Source organism: Triturus cristatus, chromosome 1_2, assembly GCF_964204655.1.
Source record: "Triturus cristatus chromosome 1_2, aTriCri1.1, whole genome shotgun sequence".
Taxonomy (NCBI): Eukaryota; Metazoa; Chordata; class Amphibia; order Caudata; family Salamandridae; genus Triturus; species Triturus cristatus.
This window is the reverse complement of record NC_140580.1, coordinates 283268897-283283354: the sequence shown is the minus strand read 5'-3', so window position 1 is coordinate 283283354 and position 14458 is coordinate 283268897. Positions and strand designations below refer to the sequence as shown.

Here is a 14458-nt window from a genome sequence, read left to right as displayed (position 1 = left end):
CGCCAGACCTATAACTAGGGCAGCTCCAGAGCAGGAAGGCAGTTGTATCCTGGAGTCGAGAGACACCGAGAAGAACTCAGCCTTGACGGACTACCGGCGCTGCCGTAGCCCTGCCTTGTGAACTATCGTCCTGCCTGCTGGCGCTGCCGCGGCCTTCTGCATCCTCCATCCTCGTCGGGACCTGCTTGCGCTGCCGCGGACCGTTGTAACTACTACCTTCATCGGGACCTGCTGGCGCTGCCGCGGACCGTGTAACGACCACCTTCATCGGGACCTGCTGGCGCTGCCGCGGACCGTGTAACGACCACCTTCACCGGGACCTGCTGGCGCTGCCGCGGCCCGTCCAAGCTAGAACACCGAGCTCGAGGATTGTGAGCTATCCATCATCACATCTACCAGATTGGTAACCAGACTGTCCCGCTACCCCCTTTCCCAAACCAGGAGACTAGAATCGAGGGGACCCCTGAGTCCAGACCTCCTTGTACCATTCCATCGTACCTTAAGAAATCGCTTATAAAGAACGTTAAATCCTATCCTTGTGTGGTGTACATCTGTGGGGGGGAAGTTACTCATCTGTACGATCGCTGGAGACGGCTCTCCCCGGAGACCTCTCCCCTTGTCCTCGGCCGACCCTCCCGGTCCGTCTAACATTGATGGTTAAGGGATGTGTTTGGTCGACAGCCGCCCAGCACAAGAGGGAGGGAGGTGGTAGGCTAAAATGTTTTTTTCTAAACAGGGCACAGGTTTTTTCCATCAAGCAGCTTCCCAACCTAGAGTGATAAAAAAATGCATAACAAATAACAATGCTGGCTAATGTTAAAGCATATGCAAACATAGAGTTCATGTCCTGGAACATCAGAGGATTAAACAATTTGTGAAAATGCCGACCGGTATTCTAATAAATACGCGGACATGCAATTGACGTAGTATTTCTGCAGGATACACACTTGGTGCCCACCCATTCATCCTCATTAGCTTCCACATGGGGGACTCTTCGATTCTTTGCTAATTATAGTTCATATTCACGCGGAGTATCTATTCTGAAACCCTACCCTTTTGGCATTTATGCACGGTTGCAGAGCCAAAAGGGCTCTACCTATTGGTATTAGGGCTGCTCTTAGGCCAACGCATACTGTTAGTTAATATATACTATCCTAATGTGGACATCCTCAAATTCTTTCATAATCTACAGGCACAAATTGACCCAATCGATACGGACCATATTTTATTGGGGGGTGACTTGAACATCCTTCTAGATCCAGTGCTAGATGGCACAGCAACAGCCCCATTTAATAAACCCCAATCCTGTATTGCACAGTAAGATTTGTTCGAAACTTAGACGCTGCGTAACAGGTGGCGCCTTTTGCACCCTTCTGAATCAGCCTATTCGCACCACACGGCCCAGTACAACACATGGACCTGGCTAGATTATTGGTCTCTGTTGCATACCATGACCCATGGATGCAATATATCAAGCACCTACCCCGAACATTAGCTGATCATTCTGCAGTGATCCTGTCTATGCAAATACCTGGGGCGAACTCAGAAAGCTGATAAATGAATATTTTGAGTGAGGGGTCGGTTACTTTGCAGGCTACCCTGTATGCAATTTAGGCATGAAACATGTCGACCCCACTGTATCACTATAATCTGTAGCTATCAAGGTATATTCCTACTGGAGGATAGCACCACTGCTTTTACTTAGTCAAGGTATCTTCACCTCATAAAAACATTCTTCTGGGTACCTTAGTCTATTTTATATACACTGCACCCTTTTCACACAGTTCCCTCTCATGCATTCACCTGATGGTGATTATGGATCAAAAGATCTCCGATAAAGAGCCCCCAGGCTAGTCAGGCATTGCAGCGTCGGCTTGACGAGGAGCGCCCTATGATGAAGCATGTGGTTCAACGGAAAGGGGAGTGATTCTGTTAAGGACCAAAGAGGCTGGAATCGGTTATGCAAAACAATGAGCATTTGCCTCTTGGACCATCAATACTCTATTCTTTTTAATACCTCGGGTCATCTACTCTCACCTGCAGGTAAGTTTTAGTTAGTCAACTTCATTTAATACATTTTAGTTTTGTGCGAAAGGGTTAGAGCCATCATACATACATTAGTGTTAGAAAACCAAAACACAGGGTTCATCTTATCAAAAAGGATATATTTGTTTTTTTTTTCTTTCAAGACAGAAAAACTGTTATACAAACATAGTGAAAACTTTTTTCAACAGACAGGTGTGTGAGGGCATTAAGATCTGACCATTCAGATTCCCTGTGATCCAGGTGGTCAGCTTTGGGATTCCACCACCCTGTGACTCCACCACTGATGAGGAACTACTCTACCTTTGTGGTTAGTCTGCTCTGTGTGAGGCCTTCAAGGCATACATGAGCGGGATATGCATCTCCAAAAGCACAGGGATATTAAAAGATCTTCAACGCACACTGACCGGATTGGAGGGTGAACTATTAGCACTATACCGTGGACAGGCTGATGAGGCAACTCCAGAATATCTGACTAGAAGTGTGACCTTAATGACATAGTATCGGGAATCCACAGAGAGAGAGACTCACTTTCTAGGTAAATATGCCACAGCCAGGAGGTATGGAGAGGGTGAGAGGCCATGGCACACATTAGCACGACTATTGCAACCACCACGCGGACTGTCGTATATTCCCGGACTGCGGGGTCCAAATGATGAGTATATAGATGCCTCACCTGGAATTAAAAAAAACTGCTTAGATATTACACTGACATGTACTCAACAAAACAAACGGAACGCCATAGTGACATTACCAACTATTTAGAGGAGATCGCAATGGTGTGGCTCAAGTCTGCACAACATTTTTTAAGTGAGCCATTCACTATTGAGGAGCTCAAGCAAGCACTAGTGAATGGATCAAAATAAAAAAGCCCCAGGTTTAGATGGGTTTAATGGTGCTTTCTATATGGCCTACAAGGATCTGTTGGCACCACACTTACTGGAAGTATATGCGGAAGCATTGCAAGAAGGAATACTCCCCCAATGCTCCCGGAGGCTGTTATTATACTACTTCTCAAGCCGGGGAAGGATCCAATGCACTGTGGCTCATATAGGCCTCTGTCATTGTTAAACTTTGATACCAAAATATTGGCCAAAATGGTGACGACCAAACTTGAGTTGCTATTAGGGAAAATGATATCAGCAGCACATTCTGGAATTGTCCTACATAGGTCCACCGCTTTAAATCTCTGTACGTTTTTCGCAGTCCTTCATAGAATAGCTCCTACTGTCCCGGTTGTGGTGGCGCTGCTGCATGCCGAAAAGGCCTTTGATTCCCTATAATGGCCTTTTCACCAAGCCATACTGTGGATGCCCCACAGGTTTTATATCACTTATCACTTACTATATAACCAACCGACCGCACGCATCAGAGTAAACGGCACAATACCATGCTCAATTAACATAACTCGAGGCACTAGACAAGGCTGTCCACTGTCACCGCTACTTTTTATCATAGTGATGGACCCCCTGGTGAGACAATCGCACAAAAAACATCTCCATCGAGGGTTACAGTCCAAACAGGACCCAGTACTGGTGACGCTTTATGCGGATGATATTATATGTCAGATACCCTGCTGAAAATTTAGCGCCGCAGTTGCGCAAAATTGTGCGTTTCGGGCAGCTATCAGGACTACATATTAATTGGAAAAAATCTTTTATCTTTCCTCTGAAATGAGTGACCGCACGTGTAAAATGTTCCCACTGACTTGGCGTGAGTCAGAAACTCAATACCTGGGGATCACCCTGCATAAAAACAAACAACAAATATTACGACTCAACTATGAACCACTTCTAGATAAACTTAACACTAAAATAAATAGATGGATTAAGCTGCCGCTCTAGCCATTATAAAAATTGTAGTTTTACCACAGTTGCTTTATCTGTTCAACAATATCCCTATTCCACTCGCTAATATATTCTTTATCCAATTACGTTCACAACTGACACATCTCATTTGGGGAGGGCGACAACTGCGAATTAGATTGGACACCTTGGTCGTTCCATAAGACAAAGGGGGCTTTGGAGTCCCAAATATACAGCTGTATTATCTAGCAGCACAATGCAGCTATGCATGGCACTGGTACCATCCAGATGCACGCATACCATGCTCCAAACCGGATGCTGATTTGGGGTCTCCAGAGCCGCTACGGGTGCTCTTTCCTGCGGGATTGCTGCTAGACAAAACGACATTCAAACAGTGTCCGCCGCCTGCTGGGCCTGAAGGAAACAATTGCATGTTACGGGGGTACAGTGCTATATGCATCATCATGCCCCTTGATTGACAACCCATAGATGCCTACGACGAAAGAACCATTAGTGAAACGTACGCTTCGGCGTTATGATTTATAAACATTCAGAGATGTTTTTCCTGGAGATCACATATTCTTGCTTCCGGAGGCCCCAGCTTTGTAGACGCACCCCACATAGTCCATTTTGTGTTGGCCAGGCTCCAGAATGCACTAAGGAGTCGACTGCCTACTTACCCACTGGAGCATGACAACTCTACACTCCTGAAGCTGCTTTTCACAGCTAGTGAGGTAGACAGACTGGTCTCAAAACTGGACCGTACAAGCCTAGAATGAATGCCTGTACACAACACCAAATTGAGAACTGCATGGGAGGCAGACCTAGGGCATCCACTTACAGATAAAATATGGCAAGAGTGCAGTAGGCTTACCCGCACATTGTCCTGCAATCACCGAAACAAGCTGCTCAATTACAAATATATACGTAGGGTCTATATGACACAGGTAACAATGGCCCGCATAGACCCTTCCTGCTCATTGCAATGCCCTAAAGGCCAGGCCCCTACAACAGGCTTTATTCATATGATCTGGGTATGCAGCAGAATATTGGAGGAATTTTCTTTGTTGAGCTAGAACACGACACAACTACAGATTAAACCATCCCCTCATTAGCCCTGCTGGCATATGCCGCTGATAACCCTAAGGCGACTGGCATATATGTTGCGATAGCATTACTCATGGCAAAGAGGCAACTGGCCATACACTGGGAGCGTAAAAGCACGCCAGTGGTGGCACAGTGGATGCAAAATTTGACTTACTGTGACACCAATAGTGAATTATATACCAAGATGCAACCTCCCACGTCAAGACCGAAGGATATTTAGAAACCCCTAAGAGATTATTTGCATAGTAAATTCTGTGAAGAAGACACCCAGTAAACATGGTGGGACATTGAATCACTGGAAGTATGGCCAAGAATGCACGGTTGTGTATGGGTGGAAATGTGCAAAGAAAGAACGCATCCCAGTACCAGATTGATGTTAATATTTTACACTTGATAAATGGTTGTGTTTTATTTTAACCGCTATGACATTGGACACACTATCACGTAACATGACAACTGTTGATTTAGGCACCACGCTGCTGACACCAAAGATGCAGGGATAGAATGTTATTATATTATCTATGTAACACCAAGAGCTGTAAAGCAATAAATAAAGTTATTTAAAAAAGTGTCATCAGTCTGAATCTCGCAAGCTGTGGGAAATGTAGCCTGCTTCAAATAGAAGTAGCATGCCGTCCAAGTTTATCATCTACTAAATTCATTTTAAATAATTTTTGTGTGTATTGCTTCTCCCATCTGTATGAATTTTATTCTATGGTGTAACGCTTGTGAGTTTAGGTGAGTTTATGGATTTCAATTTGGTGGTAAAAACGTGATCAAGCGTTTCATCAGCGAATCACGTGTCTTGAAAACGCAAATGTGATTTGCAAACCTCATGATTTTCCTGTGCTTCAGGCAAATGGCAACATATACATTAACGTTTCAAACCCGCTCACTGTTTGTAAAGCTATTCATTGTTTGTAAATCGGGTTCAAAGTATGGTTTTTTTTAAAAGAAGAAAGCTGTCTGCCCTTTGGAAAAGTGGGTGGGTGGGACCTACGGGGCCCTTGAGTAATGCCGGAATAGTAAGGGCAGGCGGTGGGCATGTCCCTTCCTGCCACCCCTTTGATTAAGAACAAGTAGTTTTAGTGAAGGTTCACCCAAGTTTTCAGTGTATGCATTAACCTCTCGGGATGTGTGCTTTAACAGGTCAGTATTGTATGTATGATACATGGCTTATATGCATCTTTTCCTCACTCTTGCCATAAAAGCTAAGGTGTGTGATAATCAGGCAAAGGTGCATCCTTTTTTCAATCTGTGACAGTAGGCTTTTCTGTCATTTTTATTAGTCTCTACAATTTCACTTAAAACAGTTCTCTGGACATAACCTTTGTATTGTCACTAATATTGCCTTAATTACTTATAATAGTACTGAGACCTTCATTCTTTACTCATAATGAAACAAAGCATAGTGTGTCCATCTGAGAAAGTTTTCTGGGAATCCAGGATCTTTTTTTCCAATATCTGCTGTATATTTGCATATCCTGACTCGGAAGTCTTTGTCTGGGATGTAGAACTACCACCATATAAAGCAAAAACCTGTGTATGAAGGTAGTTAGTCTGTATCATGTACATTCTTTTTTCTTAACAGTAGCCACCCAACATGGTCAATGCAAATGTTTTCAACTTTGATACGCCCAACATTTTATCTGTTTTTTAAGTGGCAGTACTCTTTTTGAATTTTAAATGCTTTAATGCAATTTTTTAATTTTTTCGCAACAATGTTCTTTCATGGATTTGAATGTGCTTTATTTATTTTCAATGTTATAGGTGAAAAATACTCCTGGTCAAATGCCATCATCCTTGTTTGATGAAGATAAAAAAGATGTGCCAGTTAAACTAGTAGAAAAAGAAACATCACAAGTAAAGAGTGGGTTTGAAACAAATCCTGATGAAATAGTGGACGTGTTTGGTGAAACAGATGGGTTTGCTGAGCCGATAATAGAAAAGGTAAGGGAAAGTTAAAGAGCCATATAATGATGTGAGATTTTAGTACAAGTTGTAAAGTTCTATCTTAAGGCTTGAGAAAGAGAGTTGTCTTTCTTGTTCTTTGTGTAATGCTTGTATCTGGGATCTGTAGGAAAGTGGCTTATTATTTGGGGTGAACAGTTATCCACTTCAGAGGACATCATCACCACATACTAAATGTCAAACAAAATAAATAAAATAAACCAATGCTAGTAATTTGCCACAGCAGTTAGGCTTAAATCAAAGGCAATGTAAAAAAGTATTTAATCAGTCATATAAAATGCAATAAAACTCCACAACCAGTTTTAAAATAAAGAGAATATGTGTATGAGTAAACAAAAACCAAAACAACTGAAATGCAATGAGGGAAACCGCAGATATGAATTTTTAAAGAAAAAAAAAAGCTCCCAATGTAAGTCAGTGGTCGCTGTAGACCTTGACCAGTTGCCATTTTGGGCCAATGACTAGAGTCCGGGTGGCATGCTCCAAGCGGTTCGGTCCCATTGAAAGTCTGGAGCTCAAAAAGTTTTCAGAAAAATACTGTTTTGAAGCAAAGCATTGACATTTCTTCTAAGTTTCAATGCAGAGGGGGCGTGGCCAAGCCGAGCAGCAAGATGGCCGCTCACTAAGAGGGCTCTGCCGGCCGAGACTCATAATCCGTAATTAATCCTGCATAATCTCGGAGCCCACACAATTTAACACACTGAGAACTCACCTGGAGGAAGGAATGAGCTGAATTCTGGAGCCTCGGAGAACTGGAGTGGCGCCATCTGCATTCCCGATTAGACAAGCCGCTCCGGGCCTCCTGCAGCCTAGTACGTGCGATTCCGGAACACGCCCGCGTACACCACTGCAGAGTCGGAGCCCCCCTGCTTGCTGTTCCTGAGGTCGGCGGTTGCTGACCCGTCGGGACGCCCTCCCATGTCGCCGGGCCCCCTTTGGGGGCGATCTGGCCTGCTGGCGGGATTGGAGACAAAGCAAATCTGCTGGAGCGGCCTAGAGGGTGTGATTCTGAAACACGCCTGCGTTGGACGTAACGCACCTCACTGCGGAGCCGGAGACCCCCTGCCTGCTGTCCCCGCAGTCAGCAGCTTCGAACCTGCCGAGGTGCCCTCCTGTACCACCGTACCCCCGCTGGGGTGATCTGGGATGCTGGCGGAAGCAGAGACACGCGGGCCTGCTGGAGCTGTCATGCTGGTGAGTCATGCGGTACGATCCTTGGCTTGCGCTGGATGGCCGGACGCCCTTGGCGGAGGGGCGGAATGGGTGCAGAGGACCCCAGGGGTTGCGACGCTGGCCCCTCACCAAACAACGACCTATGTGACTGCTGTCAGGCTTGTGGGCAACACAGCTGGGGCTGCGCATGGCATACTACTCAGGAAGAAAAAAGGGGAGATTTAAAAAGCAATGGATTAAAGTTTGCGATATCGCTATCGAAGAGACCCGCACTGCTGTGTGACTTCAGTGGAGGCTGTGGCAGTGCGCTAACACTGATCCTCAGATGCCCCACCATTGAATGACCTGGAAGGGGTGCGTGTGAGCTAGCAGCACCCCCAGGTTGCCGGTTAAGAGCGAACGCAAGAACCACAAGCTTGCACACAACAGGCGACTCACAGGCTACGACGCAGCGAGCGCGTTGTTTGCCCCTTGTTGGCACACGGAGCCAAAGAGAAGTCCTGCGGTCTGGTGTACTGGCTGGGAATATCGGAGTAGGCCCCAAGGCAACTCAAACATCTGCAAGGACAAAATTGCGACTTTGGCCCCTGGGCATCCACCCGCTTATCAGATTGCCCATCAGACAACTAAATTATGGGCAAAGCCGATAACAAGCAGTCAAAATTGTCATTTGATAAGCGAACAACACAGCAATTACAAAACAATACCACGGCTATCACTGCTGCGGGAGAAGTCGAGATGGGAGCAGCACAAGAGACAATCTTCGAGCCATGCTAAAGGATGTAAAAGTCAGTCTATTGGCAATTGACTCTAAACTAGACTCACTTGCGGTTCACATGGACCAGGTGATCCAACTGGTTGAAAAGCATGAAAACCGTATAGATGCCCTAGAGACTTGAATATCTGACTCAGAGGACTGTCAAGTCGAGACACAAGAACATCAGCTATGGATGGACAAGGTACTGAATCAATTAAAAGCCAAAAACAAAGATTTAGAAGCCAGAACTAGGCGCAACAATGTCATAATCATTGGAATACAAGAGATGATCATCATACCAAATATAGAGAAATATGTGGAGACCATGATGAGGGACCTCTTTGGCAATGAACTCTCTAACATGTTCCTTGTGGAGCAGGCGCATTAAACTCCCAAGCCACCTGTCGGGGCTCAGCCGCATCCAATTCTGGCCCACCTCCTAAATTACCAGGACACAGCTTTGAGGCTAGCCCGTGAACGCGGATCCATTCAATACCAGGGCAATACAATATCTCTCTACCCGGACTTCACCCAGCTGGTCAAGGCGGCACGCAGGGAATTTGTCCCAGCCAAAAAACTGCTCCAACAATCTGGGACCAAACATGCTCTTCTTTATCCAGCAAAGCTCAAGGTACAAACCGGTGGTAAACCTCTAATCTTCACGGACGCTAGACCTGCATTGAAATTTGCTAAGCAGATGGGAAAACCACAGAAAACCCAGCAGTCACTGGGTGGTGCATCACTGGAAGACCACCTGAGTGACAATGACTGATCGAACTATCTCCGAAATCTGACACTGTTTGTTCACAAAAATGAAGATCATCGTTGATAAGGGCACTTTTCACATAACGGCTTAAGGCAAGCCCAATCACAATGCATGCTGTGTACTCCTCCACAAAACCAAATGGCTGTAATATTAACTCTTATTCACATAACGAATGTAAACAAATCTGAGTCATTTCATGGCTCGGCCACCCATCCTTAACTGGCAGGGTTGTAAGCCGGCAACTCCTCGTTCCCCCATGGGATAATTCCCTTGCAGGCTCTTGGCTTTCTTGAAAACCCTGTTTTGCCATGGGGTAATGGGCGGGATAATTACACAACCTACTTGGGGGATTGGTATGGGTAGGCGGTGGGAAGGGGTAAGTTGCTGTTGTTATATACCGCAAAATGTACTATTGCACATGAAGTTGTTGCATGATTTTACAAAAAAACGAGACACATGTAGCCGACCCATAGGTACATACTGCTATGACATGCACATCCACAGGCCTACTCTACCACATAGGACGGTATCCATTGGGCCGTCAGTCCCCATCTCAGACCAGAACCAAATCTGTGCAGACTAATATGGCTTCATTAAACTGCATCACTTGGAACATACGTGGTCTGAACGATAATAGAAAAGCGCGCCTGGTGCAAGCATACTTGGGCAGGCACAAGGTAGATATTTGCCTCCTGCAAGAGACCCACCTGAGAGACTCATCACAGTCCAGGCTGAAGTCCAATAGATGGAGACACACACACACACATACAGCTACTCTAATTACTCAACAGGAGTGGCGATATTAATCTGCAGAGGCCTTTCATGAACAACTGAGCAAGCTATAGTTGATCCGGAGGGCTGCAGCATTATATTAAGGGGAGTCCTCTTTGGGCAGCATATACCAATAGTAAACACATATGGGCCCATCACAGACAATCCTGAATTTTTTAACCAGGTGTGGCTGGGGATCCAAACAAATGGGAGCTCATGGATTCTTTGGGGTGGAGATTTCAATGTTGTATTGACGGAACATGCTGACAGGGTGGGCACGTCTCGTACTCATCACCCGCAGTCTGCCACAACACTCTGCACCATAATGGAAGATCATTACCTCGTGGACACATGGCGCGCACTGCACCCGGATGCCAGAGAGGGCACATGTGTGGCACAGCAACATGGGTCGTGGTCCAGACTGGATTTTGGATCACGTCCAGAGATGTACACTCTTGGCAAAGCACCATCCGCGCACACTGTCAGACCACGCACCGGTGCTGATTAGGCTCCACTTCTTAAAACCATACATACAGCCCTTCACATGGCGCCTACCTCCAAATGCACTACTCAACACGGTATTTAAGGAAGAAATCTGGAAAAATACAACGGAATACTTTGAACACAACACGGGGTCCATGGATGCAGTGGGCACAATATGGGAGGCCTTTAAAGCTGTGATACGCTGTGCTTGCATAGCATTACAATCTGGGGTGCTGAAAGATATTCGTAACTGCCTCACGAAACTTGAGGAAGAGATCCAAAAACCTGGAATGCCAGTACTTCCAATTCCAAGCATCCAAAACATTGGCTAACATACAAGGGAAACTTAACAGCATTCCAAGAGGAAGCCGAGAGAGAAACCAAATTCTTACACAAATATGTGCAGGCCCGCAGATATGGGGAGGGAGATCGTCCTGAAAAAAACGCTAGCAAATCTACTAAAACCGCCCGAATGCTCCTCTTACATCACGGAGCTCCATTCCCCTGACGCACCACCGGCTCACTCGCCAATAGACGTTCTGGCCACAATGAAGAACTTCTACACCCAATTATTAACCTCACAGTTAGCCCCATCAGACCCAGAAATATTAGGGTATCTGGACTCACTAGAGCTACTATGGCTGATCAGGGCTCATCTCGAATATCTGGATGAGCTATTCACAGCTGAAGACATTCAGCGAGTCATCCAAAGCCTTCCAGGAGAAAAAGCCCCGGAGCCGACGGGCTTACTCCTGCATTCTATAAAGATTATGCTTCACTATTGGCCCCTGTCTGCTAGAGGTTTATCAGGAGGCGCTACAAAAAGAGTCCCTTCTTCCATCTATGCGTGAAGCAGTCATTATCACACTGCTCAAACTGGGCAAGGACCCAAGGTTATGCGACTACTATCGACCACTCTCTCTCATAAACATAGCTAATGACATTTTCCCTAAATTACTGGCGAACAGGCTGCAGCCGTTACTACCTCTCATTGTGAGGCCGGACCAAACCGGATTTGTGCCGGGCCGCTCCACATCACACAATCTAAGGACAATTTTCACAGTGTTGCACTATCTCGCCCCACATGTCTCGCCGATTGCCGCATTGTTGGATGCCACTAAGGCATTCGATTCCCTAAAATGGAAATTGTTTTTTACTCTACTGGCCAGACTGGGAATGAGCAGCACCTTCATACAGCAAATTAAACTATTATATACGTTATCCACCACCAGAGTCAAGATAAACAGGATAATATCCGACCCCATCACAATTTCGTGGGGCACTCGCCAGGAGTGCCCACTATCCCCCCAATAATTCGTCATCACCACAGAGCTGCTCGCGGCACGATTGAGGCAGCATCATGCGAATAGGGGCATAGGATTCACCTCCAGGGGCCTTATAATGTCTATATATGCAGATGATATTACCCTCTATATAATGGCTCCCGCTGTCAACTTCGCACCTGTCACCAGGGAACTCGTGAAATATGGGGGTATATCGGGTATTCACATTAACTGGGCCAAATTTACCCTCTTCCTGCTGACAGATGGCATAGCTCCCTTTGAATCTGAGTTCCTGGTGGCCTGGGCGGATGGTCCTACACGATACCTAGGCATCTGGATAAGCAAGGACATACAGGAAATCTGTTTGGCCAACTATGGACGAGTAATGGCCTGGATAGAGGATAGGATCCAAAGGTGGAAGACCTTATCCCTGTCCCTTACAGGCCGCATCGCTATCACTAAAATGGTAACCCTCCCCAAACTGTTGTATCTCTTTGTAAACATACCCATGCCCATAACTGCACAGTTCTTAAAGCGCCTCAAATCAAATATGATCAAACTAGTTTGGGTAACAAAACAACCCAGGGTGGCGTCTTGGGAGCTCCTTCCACTAACAAGGTGGCTCCGGGCCCCTGATTTTGTGCTAATGCACATTGCGCTCAGGCCCAATTCCTGCACTTCTGGCAACACCCAACATAATTTCAGCCCTATGTAGCCATTTAAATAGATCGGGTTGCCCACCTACCGTTAACAACAACGTTTTATCAGAAATACAAACGCCCTAGGCAAGAAATAGACATGACAGAAATGCTGCTGGGCTCGGTGGAATATGCAAGAGGGCACACTTAGAAGCGATATATGCCCACTAATCCCCCCATTAATGGAGCAGGGCGCACGGTTACGCGTACACAAGAATGGCATCACCACATTGAATTACCTATATCCAGAAGGTCAATTCCTCACACAACAGCAAACGTGCGGTGCACCACAGTGCTTGCAACTAGACACATTGCTATATTTCCAGCTCTGGGCAACATGTCGCGCAAGGCACCACACATTCCCCGCTGCCCCACCGCCACTTCCAGCGCTAGAACCTATACTTATGGAAACATCGTCCCGCAAACTAATTACCCGTATTTATATTATCACACAGAGGGAATCTCCGATCACTGCTCCTAAGTCGCGCAGGGCATGGGATGCAGACATTAATGCTGCTATCTTGGATGAACAATGGACCTTCTACTACAGGCAACTAGAATAACTCTCCCCGAACTACCGCCTCAGACTAATACACTTCAAATTTTTGCACCTCTTATACCGCACCCTGGTTCAACTGCATCGCATGGGCCTAAGGCCTGACACTAAATGCTGGTGCTGCGGGACGATGCAGACAACCTCCGTACACCTGGCCTGGGAATGCCGGACTGTGACTGGATTCTGGGCGGGAGATCCTACTACACATAAAAAACATAACAGAAGCTGCAGAGGACACCAGTGGTGGCATTGCTGGGCTATGTACGAGACATTCCGACTGCAAGTCGGAGACTCACAGCACATCTACTTCTACTGGCCAAAAGGCGAGTGGCTATACACTGTTAGAAGCCATCGTGGGCAGTGCCATTAAAGCCTGGGTAGCAGATGTTACATATTGCAGTGACCAGTTAACATGCTACTGGGAACGCTTTTTCCGGCCCAATCCCGCCCCAAGGACATTTGGCCCCCATTCACAAGTTTGCTCTGCTCTCTAGATGGGGATTCAATATAGCAGGCACAGGTCCAATACAACACACCCTGATCTGCAAACACTGCGGTACAAACACTAGCACAGTCTGGTAGCCAACTCCTGCAGGTGTGGTTCGCCCCACGAGTATGTGTGAGCTCCACGGTGCTGGGTCTACTGGGGGGCCTAGACAAACGTATAGAGACGAGGTTGAGTGCACTGCGCGAGGATGTTCTAGTAGGGTACAGATCCCTAGGCTGTAAACAATCAAACCTATGTACTACGATTATATGTCAGGCAAATATGTGTAATGTGTGTCTTGTAATGCAATTGTATTATTGTAATGGACAAGTAATTGCGGTTGTTCTATGCTTATAACTGTAAAACTCAATAATAAAATAACATTTAAAAAAAAATAGTTTCAATGCAGAAATGGACTTTGGCATGTGCGTCTGCAAACAGTTCCAAAATTCTGGTGCCAGGGCAGTGACAGAATTGCTGAAGTGTTCAGCCACACCGAACTTGGGCTCTGAGAGGTGGGGATGTATGCGGGAGGGTAATATGTTAATCACCAGTGTC

The 14458-nt window shown here is 46.1% G+C and overlaps 1 protein-coding gene across 2 annotated transcripts in view; it reads left to right on the top strand.

Moving 5' to 3' along the window:
* WASHC2C (WASH complex subunit 2C) overlaps positions 1-14458 on the top strand; it is a 664131-nt gene that overhangs the window by 332346 nt on the left and 317327 nt on the right. For both annotated transcript variants that reach the window (XM_085603767.1, XM_085603764.1), the window contains exon 21: positions 6726-6905. In XM_085603767.1, coding sequence (XP_085459893.1) covers positions 6726-6905 — 180 coding nt within the window. The remainder of the gene's footprint in view (positions 1-6725; positions 6906-14458) is intronic.